The sequence below is a fragment of the Chiloscyllium punctatum genome, chromosome 32 (genome assembly GCF_047496795.1).
Source record: "Chiloscyllium punctatum isolate Juve2018m chromosome 32, sChiPun1.3, whole genome shotgun sequence".
Classification (NCBI taxonomy): Eukaryota; Metazoa; Chordata; class Chondrichthyes; order Orectolobiformes; family Hemiscylliidae; genus Chiloscyllium; species Chiloscyllium punctatum.
The window spans coordinates 9,436,319-9,454,374 of NC_092770.1; the positions used below are offsets into that span (position 1 = coordinate 9,436,319).

Below are 18,056 nucleotides of genomic sequence, written 5' to 3' on the forward strand. Positions count from 1 at the left end.
GACATCGAGCAGAAGCACTCTTTTATTACTTCATCTTACCCTCCAGCTTTTTTATCATTCAAAGCTCTTTTGTTTTTGCATGCCCAACCCTCCCCTTTTGAGAATGCAGCCTGACAGTGCTGGTGCAGGTTTTCCTGCCAACCTTACATTCCAATTTACACAAGTTTTTTTCAATGCACTAAAATTATCCCTCTACCATTTCAATGTTACTCCGGCTTGATCCCACACAATTTATTAGCATTATTTTTTTTTCTTTCCCTGCTGATGCTCACTGTCCTTAGCCCATCATATCCTCAGAACCAGATTCAGCAATGTGTCTTTTCTTGGGCCTGAATGTATTAACTAAGAAGATTCTCCTGAACACATTCAAGAAGCTCTTTTCCATCTCTGTTGTCAGTAATACTATATCAGTACTATTAGGATAACTGAACACCTCCATTACTATGGAATTCAAGTTTTTGTATCTCTAACTTCCTTGCAAATTTGCACCTTTTTTTCTTCTCCACTAGTTGGCAACCTACAGAATACATCTAGATCTAAGCAAATTAATTTAGTCTTCAATTTCTCCTGCAGCCACCTCATCTTTGGAGAACTGTAATATGGTCATAGGAACCCTATAGTGTGGAGCAGGCTATTCAGCCCATCGAGTCCACACCAACCTTCTGACGAGCAGCCCACCTAGACTTACACTCCCAATCCTATAATCCTGTATTTCCCATGGTTAATCCACCTAGCTTGGACACTACAGGCAATTTAGCATGGCCAATCCACCTAACCTGCACATCTTTGGACTGTGGGAGGAAACCAGAGCACCCGGAGGAAACCCATGCAGACACAGGGAGAATGTCTGTATAGAATTTGCACAATCACCTGAGGCTGGAAGTGAACCAGAGACCATAGTGCTGCGAGGCATCAGTGCTAAGCACTGGGACACCCTTTGTCCTTGAGCAATCCTGCCTCCTATGTTTTCTTTGATATCTTTCCTAACATGTTCATCCTTGTTAGTGAAAGATGGATGCTAGATGTGAGAATATGACACAGAGCAGACCTTATTGAATATGGGAACGATGTAGGCTTGACTTTGCTTGAAATTTGTAAATAGAATATACAAACATAAATTGAAAAGACAACAACCATTTTTCTCAAGTCTGCTCCATCATTCAATAAGGTCATGGCTGATCTGTGTTTCAAATTCCACATTTCTACCTCTCCCAATTACCTTTGATTCCCTTGCTTAATAAGAATCTACTATCCTCTACCTTCAAAATATTATATGACCTGTCTTCATTGCCTCTGAAGAGAGATTTCCAAAGTCTCACAACCCTCTAACAGAAATAAAAATTCTCATCTCTGTCCTAAAAGGGCAAGACCTAATTTTAAAATAGTTCCCACTACTATTTTTGGAGTAACTCATGAGAGGCAACCTTTCTAAATCCATCTTGTCAAGACCATGAAAGATCATAAACTTAAATCAAGTCATCCCTCTTCTAAACTCCAGTGGAAATAAGCTCAGCCTGTTCAACCTCTCTCCCGAAACGTCGATTTCGAAGCTCCTTGGAAGCTGCCTGAACTGCTGGGCTCTTCCAGCAGCACTAATCCAGAATCTGGTTTCCAGCATCTGCAGTCATTGTTTTTAACCTCTCTTCATAAGTCAACCTACCACATTCCAGCTATCAATCTAGTAAACTTCTATTCAAAATGTTGTCACACCCACGCCCTGTAGAAGTGAAGCACAACAGCACAACAAGTGTTCAATTCCTCTTCTAATAAAGAATAGCATGCAAGATCAAGGACTTACACCTCTACTGAAGGCTGGGATAATGTACATTGCGTGAATAACCAAAGAACCATATATTTCCAATCTAGAAACATACACTGTTTGTCATATAATTAGAGTCATAGAGATATACAGCAGGGAAACAGACCCTTCATTCCAACTCGTCCATGCTGAACAATTATCCTAAATAAATCTAGTCCCATTTGCCAGCACTTGTCTCATTTCCCCCTAAACCCTTCCTATTCATATGCCTAACCAGATGCCTTTGAAACGTTGTAACTGTACCAGCCTCCACCACTTCCTCTGGCAGCTCATTCCATACATGCACCACCCTGTGTGAACAACTTGCCTCATAGGTCCCTTTTAAATCTTTCCCCTCTCATCTTAAACTTATGCCTCTGGTTTTGACTCCCTACTCTGGTGAAAAGACCTTGGCTATTCACCCTACCCATGCCCCTCATAATCCTCTAAAAGGTCACCCCTCAGCCTCCGACGCTCCAGGGAAAATAGCCCCAGTCAATTAAAGCCTCTCTCTACAGCTCAAAACCTGCAACCTCATCAAGTTCCTTGTAAATCTCTTCTGAACGCTTTCAAATTTCACACCATCCTTCCTATAGCAGGGAGACAAGAACTGCATGCAGTATTCCAAAAGTGGCCTAATCAATGTCCTGTACAGCCGTAACATGACCTCCCAACTTCTATACTCAATGCACTGACCAATAAAGACAAGCATACCAAACGCCACCTTCACTATCCTATCTATCTGTGACTCCACTTTCAAGGAACTATGAACCTAGATTCCAAGTTCTCTTTGTTCAGCAACACTCCCTAGGACCTTACCATTAAGTGTATAAGTCCTGCTAAGATTTGCTTTTCCAAAATGCAGCACCTTAAATTTATCTAAGTTAAACTCCATCTGCCACTCCTCAGTCCATTGGTCCATCTGATCAAGATCCATTATACTCTGAGATAACGTTCTTCACTGTCCACTAAACCTCCAATTTTGGTGTCATCTGCAAACTAACTAACTATACCTCCTATTCTCATCCAAATCATTTATGTAAATGACGAAAAGCAGTGGACCAGCACCGATCCTTGTGGCACATCACTGGTCATGGGCCTTCAGTCGGAAAAGCAACCCTCCACCACAGCACCACCCACCCCCAACACTCCACCATCTTCTACCTTTGAGCCAGTTCTGTACCCAAATACCTAGTTCTCCCTCTATTCCATGTGATCTAATCTTGGGCTAACCAGTCTACCATGAGGAGTAACAATAACTGACACTTTGGCCAAAACAGATATTGCAAAGCCGTCTGTCAAAATCTGTGCGTGCATTAATGCATACCTCACATTGTATGTGAAGCTATGTAAACTGACAATGCTAGATATTAATGATTGGTTTAGTTGTTTGATGTTTTTGATCCACACAGAGGGCATAAAAAAGGTACAATTGAGTCAATGTGTGTACTTCTGGTGTATTGAACTCTACGCTTTGACGAAATAAAGTTGTCTCTTAAAAGTATGTGCATGGTTATTACATCAACATAGTCAGGTGCTGTGGTGAATATCACTAGGAAATTATGTATGTCTAAACTCCCAAACTGAGCACGTCTCTTGAAATAAAGATGAATATTCTCACCTATGACATATGATTTTGTTGGACTTGCTGCTGTTGCTGTTGGAGCAGAAGTTGTTGTTGTTGTCTGCGCCGGGCAGTTCGCAGCTTCTCAAATCTTGCCTCCATTTCCTCCAACACCTTGGGCGTGTAACGAACTACCAGTTTAACACTGTTCTGAGCAGCCTTTAGTAATTCAACTGCCTTTTCATGGTGTTCCCCTTCAACACTCTGAAAGAACAAATACATTTTATTCCCTACACTCCAAATCAAAGTCCAGAAAACTTGCTTTGTGCCATTGAATAATATTGTAAATTCACAGCTATGATTATTTTAATCAACCTGCATGGAGAGGTTATAATACATATCTGCCAGAGGTGGGGCTTGAACACAAATCTTTTGACCAGTGGTAAGGAACATTTACAGCTGCATTGTTGGCATTCACAGTTCCACACCAAGACAATGGTGCAGAGTAAGCAGAGGAGGAAGTCGAGGCAAAAGTAATTTCATTTCAGGGATGGCTTGAAGCAAACACATTTGTTCCCAATGGAAAATATATAAATTTCAAATATGTTGGCAGTCCCTTCTAAAAAAAATACTTTTATTTTCAGTCATTTAGCACCAAATTGATGTTTAATGTGAAAACAATATAAAATTTCATTATGTCATGAAAAACAAATTCTTGACTAAACTCCTGAGCTTTGAGAATAGGAGTGCCAGCAAGTCAACTCAGTATATTATCATGAAATGCACAAAAAAGAAAAAAAACTTTTTGCTTTCACTCATTTTTGAAAACTGGTCAAAAACAAAGAAAGGTTTCAAACAAATTAGCATGACATGATTCAATGCATTCAACAAGAGCTAACAGGCTAGAACAAAGTTACCATGACTAAATTCTGGTCCAGATTCCTACCATTTGTCATTTTTGGAAAATTGCTCTATGGAGGATTTATTTGATCTTGGTTCTGGTTTTGTTACACTTTGATACATTTAACATGATACACTTGGAAAGGGATTGTGTACTCTACTTTTGGAATTTTAAAGCAAGCTATTAGCCCTTGGATTGCAGGGTGACCGATGGGGCATAATAATATTCACAACTTTTCACTTTAATATCAACATGGTCACTGACCTGTAACACTTTGTTATATGTTAAATGCCAGCTGTTATTTTTGCTCCAATTAATAATACTGAATTTCTAGTTAAATCAGCAAGTTGCTCATGATATATTCAGCCTTATGTTTGTCTTTCTTAATTTTAAATTAAATAAATGTTAAGCTTTTACAACAAACAGTAGATAATAAAAATTCTCATTGGAGGACTGATAAACAGAACTCCACAGATGACTATGTTCAGCCCTTCTTTCACACTACTCCAAAATGATAGATCTTTCTTATAATGTAAAATTGGATGAATTAAATGGAATAGTGATGTAAGTAGTACAAAATAGACTGATCACAATGAAATTATTCCAAAAAACCGCATGACTCAAGTGTAAATGTCTACTTTAGCTGAACGAGGTCATTGACTTACCACTCCATTGACAGACAATAATTGATCACCACGCTTTAAGCCCCCATGTCGATCGGCAACACCTCCAGGGATAATACGAGAGATGTAGATTGGTGAATTTTGTTCCTTTCCACCCATTACATTAAAACCAAGACCTTCTTCAGTTTTTGGCAATTCCACAACCCGGGGGTGAGAATGACCTTCACTTGCAGCGAAAGCAGCAACAGTGGCCTGAAAGAAAAAAAGAAATTCTGAAACTCAGTTCCGTGGAAACAAAATCAAATATTGACGTTTCCTATAACACACAACCGACATCTATATTTTCACCTCTGTACATTGTTTCAAAAATGTTAATTGATAGCAATGGTCAATACTTCTAAAATCAGCCTGTGATAAGTTCAACATTTTTTACTTGAAATGACAATAAAATATTTGTCTTTTTTTACTAGAAAGTTCTGAAACAATAGAAGTCAAAACATGTGTCAACTTTCATAGGCTGTAAAACTGACTTGAGGCCTCACCTCAGTTATCTGAGACTCAGGCTTTTCACTCATCTAATTTCCATGTTGCAAATGCATAAAGTTACACAGTGAGGAAACTTGGTTTTGGGACAGTGGGTAGATATTTACCAATCGGACTGTTTAGAGATGTTATGGCACACATCTGGAGCAAGTGAGGCTTGAACCCAAGCCTACGTATTCCAGACACAGGGACAGTACCACTGCACTTCAATAGCCCTTTGAATAATATTGATTCTAGCTGCTGCTCAATCAAAAAATGTGCTTTCAGTTGCCGGTAAATGTGTAAGCTGACAAATAAATTAATTATGCCTTAAACGACTGAGTGAGAAAGGCCTCTGATATAGAGTCATACAGCATAGAAACAGACCCTTTGGTCCAACCAGTCCATGCTGACCATAATCGCAAATTAAATTAGTCTCATCTGTCTGCACTTGGCCCATATCCTTCTAAACATTTCTTATTCACGAATTATCTATATATCTTTTAAACACTGTAACTGTACCTGCATCCATCACTTCCTCTGGAAGCTCATGTCACACAATTCCTCACATTTCACTCTTAAAAAAATTGCTCCCAATGACTTTTTTTATATCTTTCTCCTCTCATCTTAAAAATATTCCAGATAGATTTTCTCTTAGATTTCAAGACTAAGTTCTAAATGAACTTCAGTATCGACGTATTTGCAAGAGCTAAACATGATACAATTTCAAAGGCCAGGAGGTGTCATTAGCATGGGCCCAGTCTTTACATGAGATAATGCTCACAATTTCAGAATTGAGCCATAATTTTCACTTCCCCACTTTGCACTGATTTCACCATGTCACATGGCTAAATAAAAAGCAATGTCTTGTGATAACTGACATTGGCATCAATAGGGAACAGTGGAGAGATCATCTTTCAGGTTAATTAGATCTAATACAGAGACATGTCTCAGTACAGAAGTTAGAATGACAGATCTTGACTGCAAGGCAGCAGTTGACTGAATGTGGCATCAAGGAACCTCGCAAATCTGGAATCAATGGGAATTGAGGGCACACTCTCCACTGTTTGGAGTCATAACTGGCACACAAAGACTATTGTGCCTGTTGGAGGTTAGTCATCTCAGCGCCAACGCACACTGCAGAAATTCCTCAGGATAGTGTCTTAGGTCGAGCCATCTTCAACTGCTTCATTATTGACCTTCCCTCAACCAGAAGACAACAAGAAATAGGAACAAGAGTGAGCTGTTGTGCCCCTCAAGCCTGTTCCACCATTCAATTAAGGGGCAGGTGATGGCCTAGTGTTATTATTCTTAGACTATTAATCTGGAGATACAGGTAATGTTCTAGGGACTTGGGTTCAAATCACACCACGGCAGATAGCAAAGTTTGAATTTAATTAAAATCTGGAATTAAGAGTCTAATGATAACCATGAAACCATTGTTGATTGTCAGAAAAAACAATCTGGTTCACTAATGTCCTTCTGGGAAGAAAACTGCCTTCCTCACCTGGTCTGGCCTACATGTGACTCCAGACCCACAGCAATGTGATTGACTCTTAGCTACCCTCTGGGCAATTAGGAAAGGGCAATAAATGCTGACCTAGCTAGCAATAGCCACATCCTTTGAATGAATAAAAAAAGATTATGGCTGATCTGACAATCCCTACATCCACTTCCTTGTATTTTCCTTCTTGATTCCCTTGCTGATCAAGAAGCTATCATAGCCTTACATACACTTAAGAACTCTGCCCACACAGATCTCTGTGGCAAGGAGTTTCCAAGGATTCATAAAATTCAGAAGCAATTCTCCTCATCTCAGTCTTAAATTGGCACCCTTTTCTTCTGACTCTCTGCCAACTGGTCCTAGACACTACCACAAGGGAAAAGAGATTCTTCGTATTTATCCTGTCAAGCCATCATAAGATCAGAAGTAGGGATGTTCACCGATGATCACAAAATGTTCAGTACCATTCGCAACTCCTCCGACATTGAAGCAGTTGATGTCCAAATGCAACAAGTCCTGGACAATATCCAGGCTTGGGATAAAAAGTGGCAAGTAACCTTGTGCCACACAAATCCCAGGCAACGAGCATCTCCAGCAAGAGAATCTAACCACTGACCCTGAGAGTCAATGGTGTTGCCATCACTGAGTCCCCCACTATTAGCATCCTGGGAGTTACCGGTGATCAGAAACTTAACCGACTCCACCACCAGGGATATATTTCCCTCCCCACCCCTTTCCGTTTTCCGCAAAGACCGTTCTCTCCGTGACTACCTGATCAGGTCCATGCCCCCCAACAACCCACTCTCCCGTCCTGGCACCCTCTCCTGCCACGCAGGAATTGCAAATCCTGTGCCCACACCTCCTCCCTCACCTCCATCCAAGGCCCCAAACATCCAAAGTTTCACCTACACATCCACCAATGTCATTTATTGTATCCATTGCTCCCGATGTGGTCTCCTCTACATTGGGGAGACTGGATGCCTCCTCGCAGAGCGCTTTAGGGAACATCTCCTGGACACCCGCACCAATCAACCAAACCGCCCCGTGGCCCAACATTTAAACTCCCCCTCCCACTCTGCCAAGGACATGCACGTCCTGGGCCTTCTCCACCGCTGCTCCCTCACCACCCGATGCCTGGAGGAAGAATGCCTCATCTTCCGCCTTGGAACACTTTAACCCCAGGGCATCAATGTGGACTGCACCAGTTTCCTCATTTCCCCTCCCCCCACCTTACCACAGTTCCAGCCTTCCAGCTCAGTACTGTCCTCATGACCTGTCCTACCTGCCAATCTCCGTTCCCACCCATCCGGTCCACCCTCCCCTCTGACCTATTATCCCCACCTCCATCCACCTATTATTCTCTTGGCTACCTTTTCCCCAGTCCCACCCCGCCTCCCATTTATCTCTCCACCCCAGAGGCTCCCTGCCTTCATTCCTGATGAAGGGCTTTTGCCCGAAACATCAATTTTCCTGCTCCTTGGATGCTGCCTGACCTGCTGCGCTTTTCCAGCACCACTCTAATCTAGAAACTTAACTGGACCCACCATATAAAAACAGCGGCTACAGAAGCTAGGAATCCTTCAGTGAGCAACTCACTTCCTGACTCCCCAAAGCTGTCCACTATCTACAAAACACAGGGCAGGAGAGTGATGGAGTACTCCACACTTGGCTGGATGAGTGCAAACTCCAACAACACTGAAAAAGCTTACCATCATCCAGGACAAAGCATTCCTTTGATTGGTAGCACATTCACAAGCATCCACTTCCTCCATCACTGACATTCAGCAGCAGCAGCAGTGTGTACCATCTATAAGATGCACCACAGAAATTCACCAAAGCTCCTGAGACAGCACCTTTCAAACCCACTTCCATCTAGAAAGACAAAGGTTTAAAATGCACGGGACCTCCATCGCCTGCAAGTTCCTCTCCAAACCATGCACCATCCTGTCTTGGAAATATAATGTCATTCCTTCATTATCATTGGGTCAAATTCCTGGAATTCCCAACAGAATGGGATCACGGATCTACCTGAAGAATCTGGGCTGCAGTGCCTTAAGGCAGCAGCTTACCATCACCTCTTCAAGGGCAACTAGGGATGGGTGATAAATACTGACCAGCCAGCAACACTGAGTGAATAAAAACAATGAGAAAATAAAGATTTCTCAAGGAAGGATATAAAATATAAATAACACAACTGATAGGTGGGGTTGTGCTTTTGTTCCCAAGTTCTACAAACAAAAAGCTTTTAAGCAGATCCAACACTCAGATTAGTAAATTATCTGCTGCTGGAAAAGAAACAGCAAGCAAAATATTACAGCAGCCAGAGTACACATGCAATCCTGCATGTTAGAAATACTGATTACACCCCTGCCACCACTACGTCAGGAATCAAAGTGTTGAACTTGGCCTCATTAGCAACTTATCAATTCTATGTTCAGCCCTTCAAAACTTTCACAAGGCAAACAAACCAAAGTAACAGCTGGCAGAATCCCATATCCCTAAAACAAAAATGCATTGTCAATACCACTTTGCTCAGCACTCAGACAACAAGCAATGTCAGATATTACCCCAGAAGGAAGCAGAAAATTCAGCTTCCAATACAACAAAACAAACTGTTGTGTTAAGACAATACATATAATATTATTAAAAGAGGTGTGCACTGTGATTTTTAACATTCTCAATATTCATTAGTTGACAACTTACCCCAAAACTTCATACTAAGATTAAAGTCCTATCTGCATCTTCTGATATAGGCTGAGTATGCAAATTTTCCTGACTCTAAGTTGAGCTTTTTGTGCGAATAATCACCACGATTGTAAATTGCACAAATCGTATTGACTTTTCCATGAAGACAATTATGAGTCTTATAAACATACTGGTACATATTTAGGTAGCCTTTCTATCAGCAATTGTTTAATTTGCAAAGCAAGTTATACAATCAGCAATATAAAAACAAAATGAAGCTACACTACAGTTAGAAAGAAACGTCTGGAAAGCCCAGAAGTGACCAGATCAAATTTGGTGTATCTACATAAAAGGTGTGAAATTAATTTCACTGTCTTGTTCTGACAGCAAGTCATCGCACATTAGTTTCCATTTTCATCCAGCACTATCTGCTGCATTGCAAGGAAGTTAGTACAATTTACCATGAAAGGAATTTGTTAATCTAATCAGAAAAACCAGTGAATACTGGGTCCTATTAAAGATATTACCTGGGTAGTAGCACTGGCTCTACCTTCTGGGCTGCCACTGATGTCTAAATTCTCATATATACTCTCGAACACCTGAAATACACATGTACACAAAATTAAAACACAATTACAACACATTATCTGGTACCTCCACATGGCATACCTTTGCAGTTGCGCGAGCTCTGAATTCTGGGCAGCCACTGATGGTTATTGTCTCATGCATGTACTGATAAACCTGAAAAATTATTTGCAAATCACAGAAGAATTAATTACTCACAGCTTAAAGCAGTACAGATCTTGCTTAGATCTCAAAAATATTTTCAAGCAGTTTTGGTTTTAAATTGTCATTTATCGCAATGTATATTCGAGAAGTTTAGATATTATATGCAAGTAATTGGGAAATTAAGATGTTCAGCAACAGATTCCCTTAATGTAAAAAGCATTTCTCTCTTGAATTGTATTGTTTGTAAGGTGAGGTAATGCCTCTTCCCATCTCCAGATAAAGAAGGGCACTCGAGAACAGTGTTAGTTTGAGAGTTTGAGAGATCAAGAAAAATTGCAAACAAAGTGAGAGCGTTAAAAAAAAAGTGTGAAAGAAGATAATGAGAAAAGACAATAAAGTATGAGAAAAAATGGAAACTAAAAAGATATAATAAAGCAAACGACGTAGAGAAAAAGTGGATGATAGTAATGCCTTTTTAGTTAGTAATGGCAAATAGATGTGGTGCTACAAATGTAATTGCATTTGGGTATATGCCTGGTAGAACATTTTGTTATCCAAGATAAAATACAGCTGGAAATCTGAAACAAAGACAAACTGTTGAAGGTACTCATCAAGTCTGACATCATTTGGGAAGAGAAAAGCACAGTTAACATTTCATAGCTGTGACATTTCATCAGAATGAGAAACAGTCAGAATTGCAAAAGGTTTTGCGTAAATGAAAGATGGGATGTTGAAAAGAATAAAAGGGAAACTATAAGTCAGGGTGGATGGTAGGACAGGTTAAATAGCAAAAGGTTTCACTGTACAAGGAAATGACAAATTGAGTAAAGATCATCGAATGGCTACAGACCGAGAGAAAATAAATCAGTTACTGTTCTCCTCCTGGTCCATGTCACCTAAGCGAAACCTCCGGCCCTGACCCAAACAGTGGCACCTATGACTAGCGCACATTGGGCTGCCTAGAGCACTGGACCCTGCTTATTGGGCCCTAATTTACTGTCCCTGCCTGGGCCTTGCCTAGAGGATGTGTGAATAGTAGGACCCTGAATAGCTGCCAATAACTAAAAGCAAAGGCAATAAGAGAAAAACGAGTGAGAAAAATAACTGCAAAGAAAAGAATAAAGGGACATTATTACCATCATTGAAAATTTTTGAACTCAATGTTGAGTCACAAATACTGAGTATTGCTCCTTGACCTTGTGTTCAGCTCTATTAGAACACTGTGGCAGGACAAATAGAGAAAGGCTAGAAATAACGCTGGTAGATAACGACTGAAAACCGAAAGTGATACTCAGATTGAATAGAAGTGTTTCACAAAGTGGCCATCCAGTCTGCATTTGGTGCCATTGAAGTAGACGAGAATACATCATGAGCAGTGAATATAGTGCACTAAATTGAAAGCAGTACAAATAAAGTTTCAATTGTGTGTTAAGAAGGGAGAGGTAAAATGAAACTGTATGTTCCGGTGAGAAAAGGTGTAGTAGGAAGCAGATGGGGTTGTAGGGGTGATTGAAGGATGAATTGTTATGTTGTAGAGAGAACAGACCCTTCAGAGTGCTAAAATGGGAGAAAACATCGGTATGTTGTGTGGCATTACACAGAAAATGAAGGAAATGTCTGAGTGGTTACTGGAGTCCACCATGGGAACATGGTCACATTCTCTCATGTTGGAGATGGACATCACATAGAATGCTGGTGGTGTGAACATTACAGGCTATGTTTTTTTGTTATTTAGGTTGATTGTTTCATTGGGTGGGCCAGTATTTATTGCCCATCCCTTACTGCCCTGGAAAAAATGTTGTCAGTTGCTTCTTGAACCACTACAGATGACTTGGTGTAGGTACATGGCTTTGGGAAGACAGCTCCAGAATTTTGACCCAGGCACACTAAAGAAATGGTGATATATTTGGAAGTAAGGATGGTAAGTGGCTTTGAGGGGAATTTGCAGAGAATGGTATTTTCAAATATCTGCTGTCCTTGTCATTCTCGATGGTAATGTTCTTGGCTTGGAAGGTGCTACTTAAGAAGCTTTGAAATTTTGCAGTGCACCACACAGATAGTAGTCTGCCACAACTGAGTGTTGGTGATCAAGGGCTGAAGGCCTATGGATGTGGTGCTAATCAAGTGGTTTATTTTGTTTCTGGAGAGTAGTAAACATTGAGATTTGTTGAAGTTGTATGCATCTAGGCAAGTGCACAGAGTTACATAACACTACTGACTTGAACTTTATTGCTGATTGATTGGCTTAGGGAGTCTGGAGGTGACTTAATTGCTGAAGGATTCCTAGTCTCTGACCGTCTCTTCTCGCTGTACTATACAATCAGTTGGTGCTGTTGGTGCCTGTTTGATTCCGGCAATCACCAACCGCAGCTGCTGGCATGTACAGAAAGAGTCAATTCTCATAACTTCACAAGTTACTTTATTAATGCATTAAACAATGCACATATTTCTTATATGTTTTATTACAAACTAAAACTGACATATTTTCCCACAAACTGAACTAGAACCTATTTATACACCCATCAGTTTTCTGACACTCCCTGAGTAGTCACAGCATATGAAACTAATACTCAATCAAGATAACTGCTTGTTGCTGATGATGAGAGCTGATGCTGGCCAGACTGTGCACTCTCTCCCTCTCTCTCTTGAGATGTCACCACATCCTTGACATCGGGTCTGCTGCTGAGATAGTTGGTCTCCGGAGGTTTTGCTAGTTGCATGCCTCGAGAATCTTCTTTTTATCTTTTTCCCTTCTTTGTCTCTCTCAAGTTGTGGTGTCTTTTTCTAGTTGGCTCAGGCTCATCTGCTTATTGCATGTCTTTACCTTCCTGGCTCTAGACCAGGGACCTAGGTAGCATTAACTCATTGCTCCTCATCCAAATAAGACATTACTTCATTTTTCTTAATTTTGTTTTGCAGAATATAGTTGGTCCCAAGAAGTATCTGGACTCTGGTCATTCTCAGTCCACAAGAGATTTCCCCCAGTGTGTCAGCAGTTTTTACACTGAACATTTCTAGCCTATCAGTGACTGGTACCTCTATCTCATTGCAGCCTCCTGGCTAGTATCTCATTTTCAGCAGTAGGTCATTGACTTGTACCAATGTCTCTCTCTGTGCAGCAGCCTGACTAACAGTACAGTTCATATCTGGTCAATGATGAGCTCCTGGATGTCAATAGTGTGGAATTCAGCAGTGGAAATGCCATTGAATGTCAAGGGGCAATGTTTGAATTCTTTCTTGCTGGAGGTGATCAACATCAGATGTGTTGTGAATGCTACTTTTCATTTGTCAGACTAAATGTGGATATTGATCAGTTGTGCTATTGTTGGACACGTACAGCTTCAGTATGAGTAGTTTTGAATGGTTTTGAACATTGTGTAGTCATCAGTGAACAACCCCATGGTGTGAACTGAGTTGGCTGAAAGCTGGTATTTATGCAGTGAAAGATTTTTCAGTCGCTCAGCACTTCCAGTTGAAGATATTTGCAAATACTTTGCCTTTTATATTTTGCACCGATGTGGTGGGTTACCTAATCATTGAGGCTGGGGATTTCTGTGCAGCATTTTCCTCCACTGAGTTGTTCATTAATTCACCATAATTCAAGATTAGACGTGACAAGATTGCAGAGCTTAGATCAGATCCATTGGCTATGCAATTGCGTAGCTCTATGACTCACTGCATATGCTGTCCGACATGGAAGTAGTCCTGTGTAGTAGCTTCACCAGGTTGACATCTCACTTTTAGGTAGCCTGATGCTGTTCCTGGTATGACTTCCTTTTGAACTAGCGTTGATCCTCTGTTTTGATGATAATGGAGGAGTAGGGGATATGCCGAGCCATAACACTGACGATTCCCCTGCTCTGTGGATGCTGCCTGACCTGCTGTGCTTTCCCAGCACCACACCTTCGAGTCATCTACGACAGAAGGAAAATCTAAAGTATTTCTGCGGATACAGGTGATACAGACATTACATTTTGGCAAGCTGATATTTATATCAATAGTCATCTCATGAATTTCAAGTCAGTGTTTTGTGATATTATCAGACAGTGACTCATAACTACCAAAACACTCTGAGAAAAATATATTAATACTAGCACCAATGTGCAGTCAACGGTGCAACTATGTAACAAAAACAAAAAGGCTCAGTATGTCTGGCAGCATCTGTGGAGAGAAGTCAGAGTTAACGTTTTGGGTCCAATGGTGGTAGCTAGGAAAACATTTTCATAATTCTGAAGACAAGGTGGTGGTGGTGGCAAGGGGGGGCATAACGAGCAAACAATAGGTGGAGATAGAGCCCAAAAGAGACTAATAGGGACAATTACTGCCTAGCAATAGGTTTTGTGTAATAGCAGACCAAATCATAGCAAGGCCTCGTGGGTGGGGGTTGGACACAGGAGAAGATGCCTCAAGCCTTAAAATTGTTGAGCTTGATGTTAAGTCCAGAAGGCTGCAGAGTTCCCAGGTGGAAAATGAGGTGCTGTTCTTCCAGCTTGAGCTGCACTGGAGTAGTCTAGCAAGCCTGAGATAGATATTGGCCAGGGAACATGGTGGTGTGTTGAAGTGGCAAGCAACTAAAAGCTCAGGGTCTTCTTTGCGGACAGAATGTAGGTGTTCTGCGAAGTGGTCACCCAGTCCAGGCTTCATTTTTCCAACATAGAAGAGATGACATTGTGAGCAACAAATGCAGTGGACTGGAGTGGGTGAAGTGCAGGTAAAAGTGCTGCTTCACCTAGGTGGCATATTTGGGTCCTTGGATACTGAGGAAGGAAGGAATTAAATGGGCAGGTGTAACACCTTCTATTGCAGGGGAAGGTACCACAGGTCTGTGGGTTATTGTGAGTGAAGGAGGAATGGACCACAGTATCCTGGATGGAATGGTACTTGTGGAAGTCTGACAGGGGAGGGAAGGAAAGGGGAAAGTGTATCTGGTGGTGGCATCTCACTGCAGATGATGGAAATGGGAACTAATGATCCTCTGGATGTGGGTGGTGGTGGGATAGGAGGTAAGGACAAGGGGGAATCTATTGCTGTTGTGGGAGAGAAGGGGGTGAGGGCTGAAGTGGGGGAGATGGGTCAGACCCAGCTGATAGCCCTGTCACCTATGGGGAATTCTCATTTGAGGAAAAAGATGGACATTTCAGAGGTCACTTCATCGAAGTTGACATCATCAGAACAGGTGTGACGGAGACAGAGGAACTGTGAGAGTGGAATAGAGTCTTTACAGGAAGTAGGGTGTGAAGATATATAGTCAAGGTAACCATGGGGGTCCTTTGGTTTGTAGTGGATATTATTACTTAAAAATGTGTTGCTGGAAAAGTGCAGCAGGTCAGGCAGCATCAAAGGAGCAGGAGAATCGATGTTTCGAGCATAAGCCCTTCTTCAGGAAAACCTACTGCGATTCCTCTTGCATTTAACCTACTGCAAATCCTCTTGCAAGGATACCTTCCTTGAAGAAGCTCTCCTCCTCCCCCTTTGATGCTGCCTGACCTGCTGTACTTTTCCAGCAACACATTTTTAAGCTCTGATCTCCAGCATCAGCAGTCCTCACTTTCTCCTAGTGGATATTATTGGCCAGCCTATCCCAGTACAACTAGTGCAACAACGTAATCCAGTATTCAAGGTATGAAAAATTATTCAATATAAGGAAAGCCAAATAGCAGAAAGCCTGTATGTACTTTACAATCAAGAATTCTCATTTTTTACAGAGAAATTTCTTTCACAACATCAATGAGAAATGGGAATCTGTGACTATATGGAATGGAACAAATATTTTCCACTGCTGCCAACATTAAAGAGGGCTTTGGACTGCAATGTTTGGGGAATATTTGCAAGCAACATATTTGACTTTACCTTCTCACCTTGGCCTCTGTTACTTGAGTCAGCACCAAAGTGGAGCAGCTGGAGCATGTTTGGCACATAACCCAGTGGTTGATGGGTCAAAACTATTCTTCAGCTATTTGGCACTGCAAGGTGGCCATGGTTAACACTGCTGCCTCTCAGTTTCAATTCCACCCTCGGGTGACTGTCTAGGTGGAGTTTACACACACTCCCAATGTCTGTGTGGGTTTCCTCTGGGTGCTCCAGTTTTCTCCCACAGCAAAAAATGTGCAGGTTAGGTAGATTGGCCATGCTAAATTGCCCAAAGTGTCGAGGAATGGATAAGTTAGGTGAATTAGCCATGGGATATGCAGGGTTACAGAGACTGGCTAGGGGGTAGTTATGGGCGGGATGCTCTTTGGAGGATTGGTGTGGACGTAACGGGTTAAATGGCCTGCTTCCACACTGTATGGATTCTATGATTCTCAAGAAAAATCCTCAGCAACTTAGGACTGAGATCATGCTAAGCCAGATCAAACCACATGGCTACAGGGATGGTGCAGGAGGGTGGGTTTCAGACACTTTGGATAATTGAGGCTTATACTGGGACAGGTGGAACCTCTACAAACAGGTTGGTCTACAACTGAACCAGAGGGGTACCAATATCCTGGGGGCAGAAATTTGCTAATGCTCTTCAGGAGAGTTTAAACTATTTCAGCAAGGGGACGGGATTGTAATTCCAGTGTCCAGTAGGTTGAGAGTAGTGAGATCAGAAATGAGGTTTCAAGGTCACAAGAGTTCCCGGGCAAGCAGGAAGGTGGTTTGAAGTGTATCTACTTCAACGCCAAGAACATCCAGAAAAAGGTGAGTAAACTTAGAGCATGGGTTGGTACCTGGGACTACGATGTGGTGACTATTTCGGAGACATGAATAGAGCAGGGACAGGAATGGTTATTGCAGGTTCTGGGATTTAGATATTTCAGTAAGAACAGATAAGATGGTAAAAGAGGGGGAGATATGGCATTGACGGTCAAGGACAGTATTACGGTGGCAGAAAGGACTTTTGAGGACTCGTCTACTGAGGTAGTGTGGGCTGAGGTTAGAAACAGGAAAAGGAGAAGTCACCCTGTTGGGAGATTTCTATAGGCCTCCAAATAGTTCCAGAGATGTAGACGAAAAGATAGCAAAGATAATTCTGGATAAGAGCGAAAGTAACAGGATAGTTGTTATGGGGGATCTTTAACTTTCCAAATATTGACTGGAAATACTAAAGTTTGAGTATTTTAGATGGGTCAGTTTTTGTCTTGTCCAATGTGTGCAGGATGGTTTCCTGACACAGTATGTGGACAAGCCAACAAGAGGAGAGGCTGGGTAACGAACTTGGCCAGGTGTTAGAGTTGGAGGTAGGAGAGCACTTTGGTGATAGTGACCACAATTCAGTTATGTTCACTTTAGCAATGGAAAGGGATAGGCGTATACCACAGGGTAAGAGTTATTGCTGGGGGAAAAGGCAATTATGATGCAATTAAACAAGATTTAGGATGCATAGAATGGGGAAGGAAATGCAGGGGATGGGCACAATTGAAACTTGGAGCTTATTCAAGGAACAGCTACTGCTCATCCTTGATAAGTGTGTACCTGTTAGGCAGGAAGGAAGTGGCTGAGCGAGGGAGCCATTGGTTTACTGAAGATGCTGAATCTCTAGTCAAGAGGCAGAAGGCGGCTTCTGTTCGGATAATACGTGAAGGCTCAGTTAGGGCACTTGTGAGTTACAAGTTAGCCAGGATAGAGGCAGGAGGGGACATGAGAAGTTGTTGGCAGGTGGGATCAAGGAAAACCTTAAAGCTTTCTATATGTGTATCAGGAATAAAAGAATGACTAGAGAAAGATTTGGGCCAATCAAGGACAATAGT

At 41.6% G+C, this 18,056-nt stretch overlaps 1 protein-coding gene across 4 annotated transcripts in view; it reads right to left on the reverse strand.

The window, feature by feature from the left end:
• The window catches only part of lin7a (lin-7 homolog A (C. elegans)), an 89,145-nt gene that overhangs the window by 26,389 nt on the left and 44,700 nt on the right, over positions 1 to 18,056 (reverse strand). For 2 of the 4 annotated variants that reach the window (XM_072551609.1, XM_072551607.1), the window contains exons 3-5: positions 10,125 to 10,196; positions 4,929 to 5,138; positions 3,420 to 3,626 (exon numbers count right to left, since the gene is read on the reverse strand). In XM_072551609.1, the coding sequence (XP_072407710.1) occupies positions 3,420 to 3,626; positions 4,929 to 5,138; positions 10,125 to 10,196 (489 nt within the window). Of the gene's footprint in view, positions 1 to 3,419; positions 3,627 to 4,928; positions 5,139 to 10,124; positions 10,197 to 10,266; positions 10,339 to 18,056 lie in introns of all 4 variants that reach the window. The other 2 variants (XM_072551608.1, XM_072551610.1) reach the window with 2 other exon arrangements.